Source organism: Synchiropus splendidus, chromosome 19 (assembly GCF_027744825.2).
Source record: "Synchiropus splendidus isolate RoL2022-P1 chromosome 19, RoL_Sspl_1.0, whole genome shotgun sequence".
Taxonomy (NCBI): domain Eukaryota; kingdom Metazoa; phylum Chordata; class Actinopteri; order Syngnathiformes; family Callionymidae; genus Synchiropus; species Synchiropus splendidus.
The window spans coordinates 7,569,460-7,591,500 of record NC_071352.1 but is presented as its reverse complement, the minus strand read 5'-3'; the positions used below and the strand labels follow the sequence as shown (position 1 = coordinate 7,591,500).

At 42.9% G+C, this 22,041-nt stretch overlaps 1 protein-coding gene across 2 annotated transcripts; it reads left to right on the top strand.

Annotated features, from left to right (window-relative positions):
- Positions 1–5,991: 5,991 nt before the first annotated feature.
- On the top strand, positions 5,992–13,183 carry fscn2a (fascin actin-bundling protein 2a, retinal). 2 transcript variants are annotated; one of them, XM_053852164.1, is made up of 5 exons: positions 6,000–7,099; positions 9,832–9,988; positions 10,065–10,186; positions 10,254–10,421; positions 11,714–13,183. In XM_053852164.1, the coding sequence occupies exons 1-5, from the start codon at positions 6,277–6,279 to the stop codon at positions 11,917–11,919; spliced, it is 1,476 nt and encodes a 491-aa protein (XP_053708139.1). In that variant the 5' UTR covers positions 6,000–6,276; the 3' UTR covers positions 11,920–13,183. The 2 variants fall into 2 exon arrangements, with proteins under 2 accessions (XP_053708140.1, XP_053708139.1); XM_053852165.1 differs by lacking the exon at positions 10,254–10,421 and having other exon boundaries at positions 5,992–7,099.
- The last annotated feature ends 8,858 nt before the right edge of the window (positions 13,184–22,041 follow it).

The window sequence follows — 22,041 nt, the reverse complement described above, 5'->3', positions numbered from 1 at the left end:
TCTAGTCTGTGAAATGAATGTTTAAATACCAACCCCCGCCCCCTCAGCCATGACAAATGAGCGTCAAAGGTCTAAATCCATTACCAGACTTATTTTGTTGTGGGGGGAAAAAACTGTACACAGCCACATAAATCATCTTGGACAGCAATCTCTGCTTCGACCGCTGTGTCAATCATAAAACCAGACAGACCTTTCACCGCAAAAACAAGTTCCATCTCCGCCCATCACTCTCCACACAAGCGCTTTTTTTAATCCATGTGACGTCACATCCATCCTGCTGTACAAGAGTGACAGTGGCTGTAATACCATAGTAACAACATTGGTATAAAGATGTATTTTTGTATTGTTTTCATTGTATTTTTTATTTTGCCTTTTTATACTGGGGGGAATAAAAGGCCTGACATGTCGATAAGCGCTGTATTACTGTTAGCATAACATGGGTAATAAGCTATTTTATAACTGTTTTTTTCCTCACATATTTTGACCGATCTTTTCCTTTGACTCACCTGCCACCTGCTGTCTGATGGATCATTATTATTGTGATACATGTAGGGCAATAATATTGAGTAACAAAAAAGGACCCATTTATGCTCCCTTTACATATGCAATTGTACCCGTCCGGATCAAATGATGTTGCCATCACCGATCACATGCTTCGAGGCGTTATTTACGTTGGTATTGCTGTTCAGAAATCTGTCCACCAGGGGGAGCAGCCCAGAGTATTGATATACTCTTGCACAATAGAGGAAATGGAGGCAGTGGTCGGTGAGGCCATTAAATATATTGCGACTGGAGGACGGAGAATTTCCGCCATGGTCTTATGTCTTCTTTGTGTCTTATTTGAGCTGCGTGTCTGGGAGAAACAGCAACACTGCCCCCGATGGATTCCGGTGGTACTGCTCCGTTTGGGCCATATCCATAAGCTCCGTGGAAACATGCAAAAATACGGAGAAAATTAACGCAGAAGACTCCGTCCGTATCCGAATCCGCATGTAAGGTTGCATATAAGAGCCTATCGAGTTATAGGCGACAAGACTGCGGGTCTCACTTTGACTCATGGGGAAGTACATTTGACGGCCTGTTCAGCATTTCTCCATAAAGGGGTTGAAGGCTACCCCAGCTATTTCAGGCAGAAGGAGGGGGGACATCCTGGATAGGCACATGACCATCACACACACCTACAGTATGGACAATATAGAGTCATCACCTGGACTGCGGGAGGAAACCAGAGTGCCCGAAGGAAACCAACACAAGCACAAGGAGAAGATACATACAGGAAGGACCCAGAAGACAGTGAGGTGGTTTCTGGCGAGGAGGAAGTCCACACCTCCCTGCTTAGGTTGTTGACATGAATAAATCAGAGTGGTGAGTAAAAGTGAAGTCCTTTTTCTGAAAACCAAAAGCCATGTTTTTGGACCAGTCCTGCGCTGCACTAGCTGACGCTGGCCCTTTAAGTGGAGCTCGCGGCACTTGGCAGGCTAATAGATGCCGTCTAAAGGCGCTAATGGATGGCAACCTGAAAAATGGGCTTATCTGAAAAGGTCCAGGACAGTTATAAATGAAATAATCGCAGTGGGCACATTAATCCATGTTCATGGCCTGAGGGGGGACCTCGGCCTGCCATCTGATCTGTGTGTGTGTGTGTGTGTGTGTGTGTATTTCTTGGTTTGTTTTCCCCTCGTGTTCACCACTTTCAATCATTTTACTTGACAGCAGGTAGAAAAGGTTTTATCGCTCAGTGTTTTTTTCTTACCTCCCTTTTCGCTGGATATGGAATCGGGAAAACGGAAACTATAATTTCTATGAAGTCAAGGACGGAAGACATTTTTGAATGGGACTAAATACGAAAAATATACTTCAACATTCTCACTGTGGACTGCTGACCTTCATCAGAGCCTGTTGCTTATTGAAAAAAAACCCATTTATTTTGGGGTATGACATCGACTCTGACAGGACACCCTGCTGACACAAGAGGCCAAGAGCTCTACACCATGCATCTGAAAGTTGACAGAGCTCCTTTAATGCTGGTGAAAGACCTCAAGTTCTTGTAAACTAGGCATGAATTCTACAGTGTATTTGTATGAGCAAAACACAGGAAACTGAACTTTCTTTACAGCAAAAAATCCTCAACAGTCACAGATTTAAATGTTTGCAGCAGCGTCATGTTACTGCACCGTGGGACGCAAAGTCAGGAAAACAAAACTTGAGGTTAAAAACACAGACATCTCAATAAATATAGCGTAACTAATTTAAAAGCAGGGTGTATGGTCGTGTTGTTAAAGCAACTCCAGCGAAGAGAAGAGAGTCATGGTCTGTATTGCCATCTATAGGTTCACATTAGCATTTGTTGCTGTGCGTTTAGTCCACGCTCATATCACCCCTTCAGTTTATTCTCATAAACAAGATGAAAAACTGGCTTTTTTCACTGTTAAAGAAAAACAGTACAGTGGCATACTGACACAAATGGCGGTAGAAGTGTGTAGTATTGAAAGTGCAACATATTATTAGCCATATTGTTGACTGAAACCAATTTTGTCTTTGAAAAACGAAAATATAGTGACTTAAATATTTTAAAACAGGGAAGCTGTAATTTCACCTCGGCATCTGTAGAAAATGTGTTTTTTGGTCGTGTTTTATTTTATTTTATTGAAAGATTTTTCAAAGTGGAGGAGTGAATATCTTGGCAACAAAACACATTACTCTAATTCAGAAAGGAAAAAGAAAGCAATAAATATATAAACTTAATAAAAAAATCTAAACTTAATATATGGATGGATGGATGGATGGATGGATGATAGATAGACAGACAGACAGACAGACAGACAGACAGACAGACAGATAGATAGATAGATAGATAGATAGATGGATGGATGGATGGATAAACAGACAGATAGATAGATAGATAGATAGATAGATAGATAGATAGATAGATGATAGATAGATAGATAGATAGATAGATAGATAGATAGATAGATAGATAGATAGATAGATAGACAGACAGACAGACAGATAGATAGATAGATAGATAGATAGATAGATAGATAGATAGATAGATAGATAGATAGATAGATAGATAGATAGACAGACAGACAGACAGATAGATAGATAGATAGATAGATAGATAGATAGATAGACAGACAGACAGACAGACAGACAGACAGACAGACAGACAGATAGATAGATTGATACACAGCAAGTCTCCTTGTTAGCAGCTACCACTGAGTGAGTCATGTGACTGACTTGAGAGTCTGCTCCCGTTCTCAAGCTTCAGTTGTATGGACCGGAGAGTTTTTTTCCTCTAAGCTTTGTAATGTGGGTTCCTCTGCAGGTGTACTCTTCTCTGCAGTAGCTGCAGTGAGAGTCAACTTCTGAGTTTCAGAAACTTTGAGCAGCAGATCTCATGAGGTAAGAAGTAACTATGATTCTGCTCAGCTCTTTTATTGACACACATCTCTTCACAAGGTACAGTTTCCTGCTGGGGAAGGAAGAGTCCACACCACCAGGCAGCCATCATCACAGGTAAAGGCCAAACTCTTCTTAAAACTCTTCTGAAAACGGTGCCAGCAGTGTCTGAACACAGAAGAAAACTTCTCATAAGCACTAGATATAGCAACACAACTGTCACAGTCAAGACATCGTCCTGCCTCACACTCTAGAATCTCAAGGTCAGTGGCTACAAACAACTACAAACAGCCTTATATATATAGCCTTAAAATAGTCTTTTGTAGGAGTGAATGTAGAGCGTCTGCTGCAGGTGCGCTGTTCCTCTATGTGTGTGGCCGCTGCATGTGGGAGGGGTTGCCGAGTGAGTGAGGTCTCTCCAGAAGTGAAGAGGTGCCCGGTGCGTGTCCAGCTCTGAATGTGCGCTTCTGTGCAGTTTGGCTGTGACAAAGTCATAAACCAAGTCACGCTCTGTCCCAGACTGGCCTCATCCCTGTCCCAGCTCCAGCCCACAACAGGACATCAAACCCTGGAGTGTGGAGAGTGAGCACCTGTGACACTCTACCACGGTCCAGTGTGGAGACAGGAAAGGTTTCACACCTCAATATGAAGAAAAAAACAGTCAGTATATGTAGCTTGACGGAACACGTCTGCATACAGAGGCTGCGTTATACACAATAACAAAGCGCCTCGTGGGTCAGATGATCGGTTCGCACACGTTATGTTTTTCCGGCTTTTTTCGGGGCCGTTCGAGTTCTGAATTTTTGTTAGAAATCCGAAGAAAAAAAATCTCGAAATTTTAGTTCAAACTCCGATTTGTTCGAATTCCGTTTGAAAACCGAGGTACCACGATATATATATATACCAGCCTTTCTTTGAGGGTCAAAGGTCAGCTCGCATCAAGGCCACGCTTCACTTCTCTAAACCAGAAACACTGGCGTCACGGCAGTGTTTGTGCGTCTGACCTTTTGGTTGTTATGGACCAAGCACAGCAGCTTCGTTGTGGAGCCCACTGTGGTGGTCGCTGAAGCCATGGTACTGCAATACCTACTGTGGATACCTGTGAACACATGGTCAGTTTCAGATTGACCTCACTTCAAGGGTTGCAGGTCAGACACAGGACACTGACATACTAACCCGGCTCAGCTAATGACTGACACACGATCCAAGAAAATACATGACACAGAACCTCTTCAACTAGGTCCTCTGAATACACGATACAATGCAGCCACCCAGTGGTTGAACAGTGTAATTGCATGCACAATGCCTCGAGTGAATAAATGTTTTCTGTCATTGCTCTATCTCAAACCAAGGGGCAGCAAATGGAGTCCACACAATGATTCGCCTCCAAGTTTTAGTTTTATTACGCAATTTTATAAACGCAACCTAGTGCTAATAACTGCCCTTGTTTTGCTTTACTATACGTGTAGTTCCACATCTGACCGGGCGCGGCACTGTTGCTTTGCAATGCGAGGGACTGTTGGATTCGAAGACGCTTTTGTGGTCAGAACATGTCTTTGTCAGTATTCATCGATTAGGTTAATCGATACATCATTACATAAAATAAATCAATATGAAACAGATCAAGAAAGAATGAGGTAATAAATATGAGTAGAATCAATGCACAATTTCATCAATAATTCAGTCAGTAAATGTCTCTCCTTCATGATTCGGTGTAGCAGTGAGGTGTCGCACTACACAAATGTCTCTGTTTATTTCTGTCAAATACTATTGTTGACAGCACCAGCACAGTGACCATATTCTCAGACGCCACACTTGCACTCTGGCATGATATTCTCTGTCTCTTGATGGATGTGTGTGTGTTTAACTAGCAAAATAACCAGCAAACATGAAAAAATACTGTAGCTATGTCATGTTTTACTGTCTACCTGAAGCCAATAACAAGTAGCTCCAGCTCAATAAGGTTGCAACCCCTTGTTTAAAAATGCACCAGCACCATCACAAGAGATTGTACGGTGCATTAACAGGTGTGTGTGTGTGTGTGTGTGTGTTGTGAGATCTGCTTGGAATTACGTTCCGCATGCAGAAGCACCGCAGTGAAAGAGGTCTGTAATGCTCTTAGAAAGGTTGAGCTCGCTGTGCACTGTGACAAAGGTCATCGCAGTTGCATATGCTGCCTCCTCTGACAATAGGGAATAGGACGAAGCGGCCGCCGAGGATTAGACGATCGCCATTCAAATAAGGCATTCAAATGTGGCCCCAGAGAGCTCAGATTCAAATGGGTCACGAGGTGCGAGGATCGCCCCTTCGGATGAATGTAATTCAAGAGGCATCATATTGGGGACTTCCTGTATTCAACAGGTGATGACAGGCTGGCTGCAGATCTGAGCAAGGCTAATCCTCAGGGGAGATTTCCAGAACATTTGGGCCTCAGTATGTGATGGAGAACCAACGGGGGGGTTTACAAATGACTGTCAGCAGGAGCGGTGGGAGAAAAACAGCCAAGCAAAAGCAGGAGAAGAGAGTAAATGGATGATGTGGAAGCGATAAGGAATGAGGCGGCGCAGCATGTGTCCGGGACAAGGAGGCGAAGGCAGGGGGAGGAAGTGGAGCCTCGCTGTTGGTGGAACGGAGGGTGACGTCAGCGGCTTGTTGGATTGAGGTGCTGATTTTAATCCCGACTCATTAAGGAACCGAGAGCAAGTGGCTGCATTGCTCCTTCGAGGAGAGAAAGTGACAGATCCAGGGGACTACTTTTGACTTGAGAACTAATTGAAAACAACTTTTTTTTTCCGCTGTTTTCGGTCTCATGCCTCTGAGGTGTTTGTTCTAAACGTCTTGTTCTGGGATATCGAGCGTGCGGCCGGGTCAAGCATGCCCACAAACGGAGTGAACAGAGCCCTGAAGCTGCAGTTTGGCCTCATCAACTGTGAGAACCGCTACCTCACGGCCGAGGCCTTCGGCTTCAAGGTGAACGCCTCGGGTCAGAGCATGAAGAAGAAACAGATCTGGACCCTGGAGCACGACGGCGACGACGGCCAGGTGGTGTTCCTGCGCAGCCACCTGGGCCGCTACCTGGCCTCTGATAAGGACGGCAAGATCGTGTGCGGCGCCGAGAAGCCTGACCTTGAGTGCCGTTTTCTCATCGTGCCCCAGTCAGACGGTCGCTGGGCTCTACAGTCGGAGCCCTACCTGCGTTACTTTGGTGGTTCGGCCGACTATCTCTCCTGTTTTGCGCAGGCGATTGGCGAACAGGAGCTGTGGGCCGTGCACTTGGCCTTGCACCCGCAGGCCAGTCTGCTCAGCGTAGCACGGAAGCGCTACGCCCACCTGTCGTCCTCGGACGGAGAGATCTCGGTGGACAGCAACATCCCCTGGGGAGTGGACTCCCTGGTCACCTTGGTGTACCAAGAGGGCAAGTACAGCTTGAAGACCTGCGACAGCCGCTTCCTCAGCAACGACGGCAAACTTGTCAAGGAGAACAGCAACGCCACCAGCTTCACGTTAGAGCTGAAGTCGGGCAAGCTGGCCTTTAAGGATTGTGACGGCAAATATCTCACCCCCGCCGGTCCAACCGGAACGCTGAGGTCCGGCCGCTGCTCCAAACCCGGGAAAGATGAGCTGTTTGACTTGGAGGAGAGTCATCCACAAGTAGTTTTTCACGCGTCCAATAAAAGATTTGTCTCAGTGAAGCAAGGTAATCGAAGGGACGTAGCGCTCAATACACAAAACATCCGCCAGGTCAGATTAATTGAACTGAATTAGCAGCTAATTCCGCATGACCTCCCAATTTAGCATCACCACTACAGACTGTTCTCACCGCCAAATGTGCTTCATATCTTAAGACACATGACCAAGACACATAGTATTGACAACCACTCCGAATAACCTGCTGAGAGTTGGTAGTTGTCAGTGCTCCAGAACTTCCAAATGCTGCTGGTTGACTTGTGATATTTATGTCGCAGTATTGACGCTGGTTTCAGCGACAGTCTGGCATAATTTTTATTTTCCTTATTAGCCTTATTATGACACACAGTAGAAGCCAGTTGAGTATTGATTCCATTGATGCCATTCAGCTGCAGTAGGAAAGTAATATCCTTCTCCTTTCCATCGACTCTTGGATGTTTCTTCAGTCGTACTGGGAAGATAATTGTGATAATGGGCTTTGTCATTTCCACTGTGTGTCCATTGAAGATTAGTCGGTGTGCAAATGACTCCAAGGCAGATCTGTTCCTCTGGAGAGTCAATTACCGTCACTGGACGTTAAGCCCAGCTCTTTTTCGGCTCATTATCGCGCGGATGTGTCTCAAATCCAAGTCCGAAGACGCAAATCTGCAAATCTTTACTGTTGAATACTTGGAAGGGGGTTTTCTGAAGGGGGGTTAGCTGCTGCTAGGTGCTTGAACACGTGCGTATACCTGCTTCAACACAATAGAAGCTCGACAATACCTTTTTTTTTTTAAGGGACAAGGAACCAAAAGCAGCTTAGTGGGACCTGCAGTGCAGATTTGCATTTCACCGCTCAAGGAATTACCGCAGGAAGGGTGGAGGGGTGACTGAGGAGGATTAGGGTTGTAACAGGCTTAAGAGAAAGGTTGAAGGATATTTCGGTTGCGGCTAATGTGAACTGCGGCAGACACAGTTGAGTTATACGCGTCTGTGTATTCTGCAGCGGGCGACACACCCCACCAGACAGTTAATACACCTGGATTAACCCGCCGCAGGTAGGCGGTGTCTTACGCGGGACGGGATAGTTCCAGGTGACATGCAAACCCATTCAAATGTGCTTCTGGAGAAGTTTGCTTCAACTTCGCCATCAACCAACCATGGCTGCTATTTAAGCAGCGTTTCGCACCCACCCTCCCTCCCTCCTTTTTAAATAAGTCAACGCGCTTATCAAAAAGGAAAATATAGAAAAAGCAGCTGCCCTTGAGGACCAACCTTCAAGACTGCTAATTACATTTGCTGCTTTCATGTGTTGCTTCTTAGATGTAGTGGAGGCATCTCCAACAGCAACTCATTCAAGCGACTCTCTATCTCTTTTGTTATCCAGCTACTCATAAGTAAACATCTCGGACTACTCTATACCAATTTATTTTTTCATCTACAACCTGAAATTCAACCACTTTCACTCACATACTTGTTATTTCTCTGCACGTTGTAAGAATAAATGTTGTTCGCTGCCTTAAATATAATGATAGTCCACATGGGAACCAAGCCTACCATCAGAAATTCATCGTGGGAAGTGGTGGGAGATTGAAGTTGAAGTGCTGGTTGGCATTAAAATAACATACTCTTGAGTTTCTATTTAAATAGGCCAAGCTTGTTATTCTATATAATTTGCTTGGATAACTGGGAGCAGCAAAAGAACTGTCACTGCAACCCGATGGAGACGGATTAACATGTCGGCATTATTGGAGAGAAATAAATCCCTGAATAAACAGGAAATATTAGACCCATTTAACAGGGCAAGAATGAATATTTGGAAATGAGTTTATGGTAGAACAGTAATATAATTGGGAGAAATAGACTGTAAAAATCAAGCTGTGTTTATAATCCATATTCATAGGTTCTATATTGACCAACCTGTCAGAACAGTAGCCTCATGCTAGAGGGCATTGCTTCCACACTATTTACAAACTGTTACTTAATATTGAAACACATCCAATAATGCTGCAGTCATTTTTAATGTGCAGAGGCGCTAAAAGATGAGCACCATAAAGTACAGCATCATATTGTAACTACAAGACAGACAGGAACGTGAACACCATCACTGCTTACTGTGTCTTTTACGTATCGCAAAGCAAGAACTTTCTGTGTTCACGGGATCAAGGTTACTGAATCCACAACACTGGAATGTAGAAGGATGATTCATTTTTATGCTCACATTATATGGTATGGAATTAAGTGATAACAAGCAAAAGCAAAAGTTCGTTTTTCAGAGGCAGAAAATATATTTTGTATGAATAAATATACATTATCATAATGATCTGAGTGGAACAACTGTTGGACCCAGTCAGATTTGACATCGGCTCTGCATGCCATCCGCAGTCAGGGAAAACCTTTGGGGCACCACCCGGGGCAGCAGCGCTACAGTTCTACCAGGCTTCCCAACCAAACACCATAGATTCCTACCTCTACACCCTTTGTTTCATGAATTTGAACAGATGTGTCTCCAAGACAACCGTGAGATGAGAAGTGTTATGCCTCTTCTCAGTTGAGGGTCCACCGGTAGCATACTCGCTGAGAGCGCTTCTTCAAGGAGACGTCCACTAAGCATCTGGAGGAGATGACCTCAAGAGCAGCTTTATGAAAATAACTAGTTCCAACTCAAGATATTGTTTTCCTTTCCATGTATATTTATACATGCTGATATTACAGGGCTAGCAGGTACAATAATAACAACTAGATGCATGTTCTTGTGACTAGGGGTGAGCATTTCCGCTAACCAGGACGTGGAAACAGACATGGAAACCTTCCAGATGGAGATCGACAAGGAGAGCAAGAAGTCTATGTTCAGGACCAACGGGGGATCGTACTGGACTCTGGTGACTCACGGCGAGATACAATCCACTGCCACTGAAGTGTAATGAGCACCAGAACACCTGCGCCCCGTGAAACACAGCCACCTGCTTCATATGTCATTTCCCCATTTGTTCCAGTGAGGTCAACACCATGTTTGAGATCGAGTGGCGAGGCCAGAGAGTGGCCCTCAAAGCCAGCAACGGGAAGTACGTGTGCACGAAAAAGAACGGGCAGCTGTCAGCGATCAGCGATTCAGTAGGTAAGCGGGGACGTGCGTGCGGCGAGGCGGAATCTGTGCTCAGCACTGACGCGCTCGGCCTTTCTAGGTACGGATGAGCTGTTCCTGATGAAACTCATCAACCGGCCGATGTTGATTTTGCGCGGGGAGAACGGCTTCGTCTGCCACCACAAGAACTCAAACACTCTTGATGCCAATCGATCCGTCTATGACATATTCTCTTTGATTTTCAATGACGGCGCGTACAATATAAAAAGTAAGTGAAATTCTAGCTGTTTTTTTTTGGTTTGTTTTTTGCAACACATTCTCACTCTCATGGCGTAACATAGTGACATCTGGGTCCCATGCTGACGCCCATGACACCCTTCCAGGTTGAGGCCTTTTAATCCGGTGTGGCAAGGACACTGTCAGTGAGTGGCAGAGCCACATAAGGTGCTATATATACCAAGTGACATCAGCCAGTATGAAGCAAAGAGGAAAATTGTTATTCAATTGAAACACCTGCGTCAACATTCAACATGGAAGTGTCAACACAAGGCACAAAAGCCACTTGCTAATGTCAATATAGTACGCCATGGGGGGTGGGCTGTTTTATTGGAGTCCAATACTACTGAAGTTTAATGCCTGCACCTTATACTAACATCAAGTATTCTTTGAGATTTGGTGGATATTGCTCCAGATTTGAAGATCGGAGATCAGAGCATTGTTCCATTGACTCAGACTCAGAGTAGACGACGTGGCAAAGTTGACGCTGTAAATATTGAACAGTGTCAACTTTGCCTGGGTCTTCAAGGTGTTCATTTCAATGAATTAATTGAAGAAAAAAGACAAATTATTTGACCCAAATAACGTCGACTAATCATGTGTGTTGTGTCTTCTCCCAGGGAACTAGTCCAATGTGATGCTTAAACCGGAAAATCCAGGGTGAAGGAAACTGAATCAGAGAATTTTTTTCCTAAAACATAAATAAATAAACAAAAAAATAACCTCTAAATAGGAGCCAAAAAATGGTTTTCAGTGCGCTTTATGCAGAAAATTACCGGACCACTTCCACCACTGTGGTTAAAGCTCATGAATAGAGTCAACTTAAATTTGATTATTCTGTTATCAAATGCTAACTATTGACTGACTATTACAGTAGACTACGTTCTGCAGGTCAACAACAACAACAACATGGTGTGAAGGACAGTCACGATACCTGTACATAGGATAATGGTGCAGTTTCCAATTTCAATGAAAAATAAAAAATAAAAATAAAGTCTGACCCCATACACTGTAACATTTAATTTTCTGAAACTGAACCCGTGGTTCTTATCAGATTGTGAACTGTTGCAGAACAGAGTGGGTGTTTCCATCATGATACGAGAACGGCCATTTTGGTTTTATGTAGCACCCAATTGACCAGTTGCACACTGTTTTGCGAATGAGTCTGATGTTATTTCCCCTTCTGGTTTGGTCATTCGATCAGATGTCGGCTAATGTAACCTAGCATTTGGCCTCGTAGCATAAGTCAATTGCTCTGAGCTGAACTCATCTGTGCACCTGCAGGTGTGAACGGAAAGTTCTGGTTCGTCTCCAGCAGTGGCCTTGTGTGCTCAGACGGAGAGAAGCCAGAAGACTTTTTCCTGGAGTTCCCGGAACACGGACGCGTCGCCATCAAGAGCTCCAGCGGCAAGTACCTCCGCGGAGACCAAGGGGGGATCCTGATGGGCGACGGACCCACGATGGACGCGTCGTCTCTTTGGGAATACTGACCAAACCAACACCAGTAAAGGACCAGCTACTCTCATCTCCTTTAAGGTGGACTGGCTGGTTAACGTTGATCTGCCTGTTTTATACTAACTGCCAGGTGCCCAATCCCATTTCAATTCAATGGAATGTCGAAAGGAGACAGTTTCCCTGTCTCCCTCTCACAATTTTTGCAAAAGCTAGCAAGCTAACCAACACACTGCTACACGGCATCACACACACATGTCCACATGAAACCATACATCAAGAGACGGGTCGATAACTGAGACTAAATTTATGAAAAATGACCTGCTTAGACGTCTCGGCACAACGTCCTGACCCTTTTTCTTCCGATAATTATGAAAACTTGAGTCGGACTGAGTGACTGACAGAAGGCAGTACGCAGCAGTGTTTCCATTCGCCTAATGGACCATTTACAGCCGCCGTAAAAACACACTCGGGAGCAGCAGCCGACTGCTAAGCGCCATAACATTTCAGGACTGGAAGCGATGGCAGAGCAAATATGTGATTATAGACGGCGCGTATTAAAAAGAGCTTGTGGAAATGATAATCTTCACAGAGAATGAATTAGGCAAAGCTACCGTTCTCATGTGATATTTCTCCTACTCACGGCCTTAAACTGCCCTGCTGCCCGTCTCTAAAAGCAACAATGAGAAATACAGACTTTAAATAATCAGTCAGATTCAGACCCTTTTTTAAAAAAAATATTGAATCTTTAATTCAGATGTTCCACCTCGGGGCCTTATTGCGTGCCGACCCCCCCTTTTTTAAACCCACTTTTCATTCGCGTGGCAGTGTTTGGACGAGCGAATTTGGAGTTCAGACGCAGCCACTGCCAAATAAGCAGAGGTGCTGAATGAAGCAGAAATAAGATTTGTTATTGGTTTATTCCACTGAAAAACTGAAACATTCCATGACTTCACAGTGAAACCACACACACTCACCCTCTTGAAGATAGAGACAAACTGGCACAAACGCACGTTGGTGTGCAGCAAGTGGACAAATGTAATCAACCTGTAGACTGTCGACAGTGAGTTGCCATACAAATACATAGTTTGATGTCTGAATCGAAGGTTTTGTGAATTTACAGTTGCTTTAGAGGCGCATTTTAGAGTCAGCCCCTGCATCCTGTATTGGCTCTGTAGCAAGACACCGGCCATATTTAGAGAGTATTACTCTTCATACATGTTTGTTTCTTTGTTCCTTTGTTTTTCATTTTGGTTTTCTGAAGACTTTTGAAAATGTTGACATTAAAGATAATGACATTCACTGTGAGACTTGTTTGAGTTGCGGGGGCAGGAGCGGATCCCAGCTAGTTAGGGTGACGGGCGGGGACACTTTGGACAAGTAGGGAGTCTTTCACAAGGCACGCAAACTCACTCCACTTGGAGAATTTAGAAGCATCAGTTAACCACCGAATGGTTTTGCATGGTGAGAGGAAACCAGAGTATCTGGAGAAAACTCAACCAACCAGGCAAAAGACACTTAGGATCACTTCAAACCCACAAACGCCAGGAATTGAACCCATGATCTTGTCGCTGTCAAAGTGCTGCTAATTTATTTTATTTTATTTATTTATTTATTTATTTTTGGAATTGATTGAATGACATAATACACATTAGTATGTCATTCGTCAATGGAAAAAAATATTGAAATAATAAAACACATATTGAAACACATTTTTGAGGCATAATTTTCAGTTTTTTTAGCCTCATTAATCTCATCACATTTGCTTTTTTTTCATTATTTCATCCTAAATTGTTCATTAATGAGAGACACTTGAAATATTATAAATTATAAATATTATAAATTGAAATAGTATTTAAGAAATATATAGATTTATCTCTCTCTCTATATATATATACATATATATAATCTGAATATATACTGTATATATTTCCTTTTTTGAAAGAAAAAAATTATATATATATATATATTTAAATTTATGTTCAAAGACAATGTTCAACAATTTACCTTGGGAAAAAAAAAGAAAAATACGTTAAGTATAATGCGGTTAATAAAAAGCTAATTCACTGAAAAGACAAAAAAATGTGTTTTCCTTGTAATACTTCCATATGATCAATGATTTAATGGTAAATATTGAGAGGAATTTTAAGATGCTAACATGATGTAACAGAAGTACATGGGGAGTCACTGGAAAGACATGGTCAGTAAGGACAGCTACTGACAGCGAGGAAACAACCACTTTGGTTCATGGATGCAGTAGATGAGGGGCGGAGGAGGCCGACTTGAAACGGCCACTGAGATACTGGACGGGTTTTCTGAACAGTCCCGTGTCTGCCGGGCAAAAGAATCTCAACACAAAGTGGAATAAGCAGGGCACTGATCAAGGCAGGGGAAATCAATAGTGCTCCAATGGTCCAGTTAGCCGGGAGTGTGATCCTGCATACACTCTCCTCCTAACAGAGTTGTTGCATGGAATTTGCCGCTGTAAATGTGAGGAAATGAATAAGATTAGTTTGTCCTGCGCTGGATGACATTAAAGCCACATCACGGAGGTTTGTCAGAGGAAGCGCAGCAATTTCTTTGTTGAATTACTGCGACACTAGAATCGCCCCGTGGTACTGCTCGCTGGAGTCAAGCATCAAAGCGGGTCGCCATGTTGGCTCATCTAGTCTCCCACTGACAAGCAACAATCATGCCCATCTTTTAAATGTATCCAAGCCCAATTTATGCTGGCACTTGATACAAAGTGGGGGTGGGTGGGCTGCTGAAAACAATGAGGGCTGTGTTCACTCATCCAGCCATATGCTACACTCACTATACTACTGAGAACTACATCACCAACGGTTCAGGGAGGTCAACAGTAGCAACTTTCATCCTGTTCTCAACTTAAATTGGGACGTGTTGCGGGGGCAGCAGCTGGAGGTAAGAGGCCCAGGCCTTGCTCTCTCCAGAAACCAACTGTTCTGGGACAATTCTTTCTAACTCAAGGTGGCCAACTATGTTGACAACAGGATGTGGTTCAACTCTGAGTATCTTCCAGATGATGAGAGCTACTCTCTAAACTGAAGGGCCAGCAAAGGATACTGTATGCAACATTGTTTGTTCAGTCAACAGTACACGATACTGAAAGCACGTGTGTAAACTCGCCGCCACTTTGCTACGTTCATGTTTGTTTAGGTCTGATTGACCCGATTCGGGCCCTGTGTGAGGTCAGGACGACACCCACGGTTGCCAGACTTGCAAGTTCTCCCCCTTTCTTCAAACTTGCCTCACTGACTTGTTATGAGGCTCTTTTGGTTAGAAGAGAGAAACAAAGAAGAACATGCTTAAATGCTCACATGCTAGCAGCGCCTCCAGCTGTCACTGTTCGGCATTTCTTCTCCGATACTGAAGCGCTTGTTTACAGACGCAGCAACAGGAGCTTCCTCAAGTAGGTGCTGTTGCGCTGGATCTGATTCACTTTGAAACAGTTTTACGTTGCAACTCAACACAACCAACTTTGTTTGTCTCTGGATAAGCTTGAACTCACAGGTCAAGTTTATCCAGATACAGGCTGATAAACTGAGGCACTCTCTTCACTCCAACAGCCACTCTTTTCTAGCAATTTTGGGTTGTTGTTTTTTTGCGGATTTAATTGCCGTATCCCTTTGGAGCATTTAGAGCTAGCAATAATTTGCTTGGCAATTATGCCTTTTCTCATCAAATCAATCTAACAAGCATAAATCTTTCTACTGCGCTCGTAACGCGTTTCGAAACGTCTGTAAACAGCTGGTGCTACAATCTCATCAACAAGATTCGTAATTCAACTGTTGCGTCGTCTTGTTTTATTCAACATCTTTTCTTCCTGGTTATTGCATGATTGATTGCGACGACTGAGCTCAATTTTTAGACACAGATCGAAGAAATTATCCTCCTTGTCATGACAATCAAAACAATCTTCCACCTGGCTTCAGGGTTTCAACACGGGAGCGAGCCGTAGCCATGGAAACGTTGCACACATGGCATGAGGTATGAAGGTATATGACTATAATAAGCGTAAAAAAATGAATATATGTTGCGGAAACATGTCAACTCATTGTTGGAGGTCTTCAATTTTCAGATGTTTTTCATTTCGGTTTCAAATTTTTTTTATTTAGCTAACACAGTCTGGCTTGTTATCGACATGAAAATGAGTGAAAAGGAGTTGCTAATGGTAACGCTAATGCCTTAGCACAAAAAAAGTGTAAGGACACGAATAAAAAAGCTTAAATTATGGACTTCATTCGTAGTTCTCTCTGAGAAATAATAAAATGATGAGTCAGCACCTTTTTTTTAGTGATTTTTTTTGGCTGTTAAAGACTCATGCTGACTGAAACAGCTTGTCATAAAAACCACTGTCTAAATTTTCAAAATTGATTTTTCTTATTTTTATTATTTTAAACACGTTCTTGACTCTGCTGAAATGTTTATGGAAAATTATGGAATTATCCTCTCGATGTGTTTATTAAATGACACTGGAATACGCGCCTCTTCAGGTGTGCATGATGATTTATTAAAGAGAGAAATACTGATCCAATTCCAACCGCATGAAGCGTCTAATTTGTCAGATTAATAATTTAGATCAGATCTGGTCATGTCTGAAAAATGCCTCCGACCCAGCCGCCTGCAGCATCGACTTCGGATTGATGAGTCAAAACAAACAAATTGCTTTCCCATCCTGACCCTGGCACAGGTTCCTTTAGAAATCACACCCCCATTCGCCCACACTTGCTCGCTGTTTGAAGCGCTCAGCGAAGGTTACGTTACTGTTTGTTTCATAAAAGCAAAAAAATTGTCGCCATGAGTCTGTATTAAAAGAGTTGTCTGTTTAGTTTTCTGGATCAAAACTAAATCCAAATTGAAGTTTTATCTCGTATTCATTACTGAAAACTTTTTTTTTTGTCTTCAAATGAATATGATTCTTAAGGTGGCAAAGTTACTGAAAGCATGTCAGTCAAAAATGTGCTACAATAAAGTAATATGACTGTATCTATGGTAATATAATAAATATAATAAAATATAACATCTTATCAAGTTACGCCAAAGTAGCTGTTGATGAATGGACGTATGCAGAGCAGAACCCCAGTATGCTTCTGGACTGTGGGAGGAAATCAGAGCATCTCGAGGAAGTCCCAGGCTCACTCGATACCATGAAATATTTAAATATAGAACTTATTATTCACTGAAAAATGTTTCTTTTTATTATTTCACTCCTTTATCCAAGAAGTTTTTAATACCTGTCCACATGAAGGAGAGGTTCGCATCTGTGGACGTTTTGTGTCACGCAAAACTAGTGTTTTCATTCAATTGTGATTTTACGTTTTCATCTTCGTCTTCAGCCGCTTCCCCAGTGACTCACCAACAGGAGTCTTTGGGTGAATTCCAATTCCTACCTCAATCTTCAACCTCAGTCCTCAAACTTTAACCTTCAACCTCACCCCTCAAAACCAAGGGTTCAGGAAGATTTTGTTGCTCAGAAATGGGACACTCCTTAATGCAGGTACGTCCTTAGCCTTTTGTGGGCAGCGTTATTCCGTCAATTCGAAAGAAGAAGAAGAAGGACGGCGGAGCAAGAATCATTTACCGGATCAGCGTCAACGCTTGTTGATGTCCTTTGTCTTTTATATCTCCATTGACAAAGAAAATACTTTCATTTGTAGCTCGGTCTCTTTGTTTTCGACACCATCCTCGATACAACGCAAAGGATTCTGGGTATTCCTCAAAGTTCCTCAATGTAACTTCCTAACAATTGGGTCCTCGTGAGAACGTGCATTTTTGAGGATTGCAGTTGAGGGTTAAGGAAGGAAATGGAACGTCCCCATAGCGTGGTGCTCATTCGACAACTGCTGTTTTAGAAACATCAGCACAAACTCTTCTGCCACTATTTCATGATAACAACACAGACAAGATGCTCTTGAATTCACCGCAGAGAAACCAATCACTAACTCAAGTTTAATATTTGAAGAAAACCTGACTGAAAAATGAAAAACACGAGCAGCCACTCGATAATGTCTTCTTCAATGCGCAGTCAAGTGTGAGCCGTAATAACAGCTCAACTTGAACATCAGAGAATCTTTGACAGCGCCTCCTTCTACATATGTTTTTTTTTCGTCCCCGTAAAGTGCAGTCCATTGCTGCCAGTGGTTTCCTAAGGAAAACAGAAATGGCCATTAGATGGAGCAATGTTTGGAAACCAGAAGGCAAAAAACATCCATTGTGTTTTAGGCCAACACAACGGTCTCATCTTCATAATGACTCTAAGAAATATGCACAAACATGGGATGAGTTTCAACATGAAAGCTGCGTTCCATGCATCACAATTACCAACAACAAAAGGCGTTGGAGACAGAATAGAACATCGATTTTGTCAGTTCAAGCAGAAGGTTCGGGCCGATAAGAACCAGAAAGCAATTATTTATCAGTTACTTTTCCTGCCGTCTGTCCCTTCTCCTGGTGATTCCCTTCCCTCCTGGGTCTCACGGGGCTCCTCCGCTGATGCGCTTGATTTATTATCACCTACTCTTTCAGAAGTCTTCTGTGGAGCAGGAAAAGTCAATATTGGGAGCATCCAGCTCACCTGAAATCATTTGCTCAGGGATCTACTTTGTGTCACAGATCCCACTTCGGCTTTGGTGCGGAGCCACTGTTAGCTTTTGAAGGGAATTAAACGCTGCTGTTGGCTTTAAAAGCAGAGTAGATGCAAACAGCAGATAATGGAAGCGGCTGGTTCAGATTGTTAGGTGGATTTCCGCACAATAACAGGCCGAAATAGCAGCTCTGCCGTGACTAGGTAGCAACGGTATCTAAGTTACAGAGGTCATGGATTCAGGTGCTGGAGAGCAGCATGGCGTCACTGCGGCAGAAAACCTGCACCTCACCTGTGAACAAGCAGATTTAACAGCCTCAGTTCAAACCCTGGCTAAACCCCCAAGAAGTCCCCCATCAAATAACTCACCCAGAAAATCTATAGCAGGTCCTCTCACGCCTGCTCTGACCAGAACCTTTGGACCCCACTGGCTCCCTGAACATATTAAAAATGCTCCATCTCCGGACATGACTGTGTTTTCCCCTGTTTGTCTGGCTTAACTTTTCTGGAAACCACTTGCTGGCTGTTTCAGCATTAGCCTCATGTTGGCGTCTTCCTCTCCAAACTGAAGGCATATGTAATGCTTCCAACACTCAGTCAATGTTGCAGGACACCCTATATTTGATGTGGCGTTCACACACCTCCTCAGTACGAATTAGAACAGTAGAATTGATCGACGTAGACATTGCGAGTTTTTATGATTAAATATTGATATTTCTCCACAGAATGAAAATTATTTACTTCATTTTCACATTTTGACATGTGACAAGACCTGACGTCCGACCCAACACCACTATAAATAAAGACCCCGCCCTTTCATTTTAAACAGACTTTCGTCAATGTAGTCAACTATAACCGACTATTACAATAGCTACTCACAGGTTCAATAGTCAGGTGGTTGTGACATCATCGTTCTCTTCCGCACAATCCACAGTAAGATGTGAAAAGGCTGAGGCAATCTGACCTTCGTGAACCATTTGACACATCAGAGGGCACATCAAAAGACATAACAGTCCCACCACATTTTGAGCTATTAAAATTGAAATACTGTGCATTAAGGTAACTTTTTTTTTATTGTCAAACATGCTACAGTACGAGACATATAGCATGGATGAAATATCTGAAGTTGTTCCATGCAGTTGCTGAACACACGTAACACGAAAAACACGAAGACGCCGGTCGACTGGGTCTGAGAGAAGCCGCTGCGTGTGTCCGCGCCGCCATCTTGGATTGCGCATTTGAAAACAACATAAAATACTCTATAATACAAACAATTTAAACGCATTTTGTTACATTTATTTTATTGTCTTTACGGCAGTACAGTCAGCCATGTTGCCATGTTGGTCGAACCGCACATGTCGTAACTTTCAAAATTATCGACAGTTATATTTAATATTTAAAGTATAATATTTAAAGCAAACCTTTATTTAGAGACCCAAACAAGGACCTCAGTCAAATGTGCACCAAGAACTCCTTGCTGGATGCTTCCAAAGTTAACTTGTTCTGCTAATAGCAGTTAGCACGTCCTGCTAACCAAGATGGAGCTGAGCAATATCGCACTCCTGAAGCCCTGCGGTGAAACTAGTTGGCTATTGGTTATTTACACCAATATATGGATTGCAATATAAAGGAATAGGGTCCTATGAATCGTGATACCGTCCAGTCATGCAGTCAACAGAGCGCAAGATGCTGCTGGACTTGTAATGAATCTATTTCGTAAGGCCTTTTGAATCCAGTAATGTAGCATACAGAAGACACTGGGCAGTTAACACCTCCACATAAATGAGATGAACTCTCCTTGACATAGCTGTGTAATTACCAACACACCGCTGCTAATGAGCATAGGCATTTATGTCGCACACTTCACACTCAACAGTGGCCTTTTATAATAAAGAGCACATGTGTAATCTAAAGTCTGCAGTCTGACTTCTCCACCGGGAGAAAGCACAGGGTAATTGTGTCAAGATTACAAGAGACGGACTGAGAGAGAATGAAGAAGTGAAATGGAGCAGGAGGTAACAGCTTGAAATGACAGGATCCAAGACTTGATAATGAAAGAAAAAAGAGGCAGCACAATGGGGCAGAAGCTCGCGCTGCAGCCTCACAGCAAGGAGGTTGCAGGTCTCATTCCAAGGAGGGAAGAACCTGTGTCTTTATTGGAAGAGCATTGAGTTTTGTAGCTGTAAACTGTCTGCGGGTGAGAGCAATGTGGGTTCAGCCCAGCCCTCTGTGACCCTGTTGAATAGATATTTATCTATAATATGAGACCAATATTAAAATATTTAATATTTTAGAAAATAAAAATTAAAAAGATTTGTTTTGTCAGTACAAAACACGCACATTTTTGAAACTGTTTTTGAGAAAGGGGGCCCTGAGAGGACCCCATGTCTCCCCTAGAGCCTTGCTGGAGACCTTAAAACTACGATGTCTGCACAGAATTATCATCTATTAGACGCCAGATAAAAGCGTTTTGGAGATCCAGCAACACAGCAGATGGGCAATCACAGCAGTTAGAAACAACATCCTGTCCTTTGGTTGCCACAAACTGAATCTGGGTCTTTTAAAAAGACGAACAAATTCAATTGGAAATTACATAAAGTGACGTTAATGAAAACCGATTGGATTCCGTTTTTAACAATCAGAGTGGGTTGGGATGAATTAAACATGAACGGCGGCAGCGGGCGGCGATCTGTCCACCTCAGCTTGTTTTGCTGCGAGCGGCTTTTATCCCCCATTCGGGAGAGGAAATTATGGTCTGGGATTGGTGGAGGAACGTTTAGAGGCTGCAGAAACAGTAGGTAACGGTAGCGACCTGGACCTAAGGATACACTGCACTGGAACAGGATCTTGCTAAATCTCACTCGAGCTGGTACTGCGGCGTCTTTTTTGGCCACGTACCCCTCACTAAAGCTTGTTTTGTGCCAACATACGTAGCAGTAGCTATGGAAACATTCCCCACATGGAGAGATCAAGTAATTCAGTGGTAGCACTCAAGATTGTGAAAGTGTCGTATAAAAATGACGTTCAATAAGTTGGACTTACACTTTCACTTACACTTTCATACGTCTTGATGGACTGAGAACTATCGGTATTCAGCAGACATGCTGGTCACTTTTTCAAAAGAAAGAAAGAAACTTGGTTGCTAGATTTTGCCGTTCACTAGCAATGCTTCAGCCACCTGCTGTCCGTTTGATAATAATAATAATAAATAATAATAATAAGATAAAGGCACAGCAGTAATATTGGGTGGGTTCTCTTAGAAGATATTTTCAACTTGCAGCGTGTCAAAATGTGTTGCATTACATCGACTGATTCACCAGATATTCAGCATTAATTGTTTCTACTTTGGAAAAAAAACAGTTCAAAGGAACAAAAGAAGCCAATATAGACTGATGATTGACTCAGCAACAGGAAGCCACTTGTGGAATAAGAAACAGAAAAACATTGATTCATTTTACAAGTCACAGTTTTGTTTCTTCGGCCTTCACTTTTTCTTTTTTTTTCTGATCAATAGTTATCAAGTGCTTCAAACAATATCTGGAATAAATTGTGGAGA

What these genes read in the sequence shown, in the direction of transcription:
- fscn2a (XM_053852164.1), top strand. Translation starts at nt 6,277, where the DNA reads ATGCCCACAAACGGAGTGAACAGAGCCCTGAAGCTGCAGTTTGGCCTC. An exon ending in AGCGATCAGCGATTCAGTAG is followed by an intron (nt 10,187 to 10,253) that starts GTAAGCGGGGAC and finishes CGGCCTTTCTAG; the next exon opens with GTACGGATGAGCTGTTCCTG. An exon ending in CGGCGCGTACAATATAAAAA is followed by an intron (nt 10,422 to 11,713) that starts GTAAGTGAAATT and finishes GTGCACCTGCAG; the next exon opens with GTGTGAACGGAAAGTTCTGG.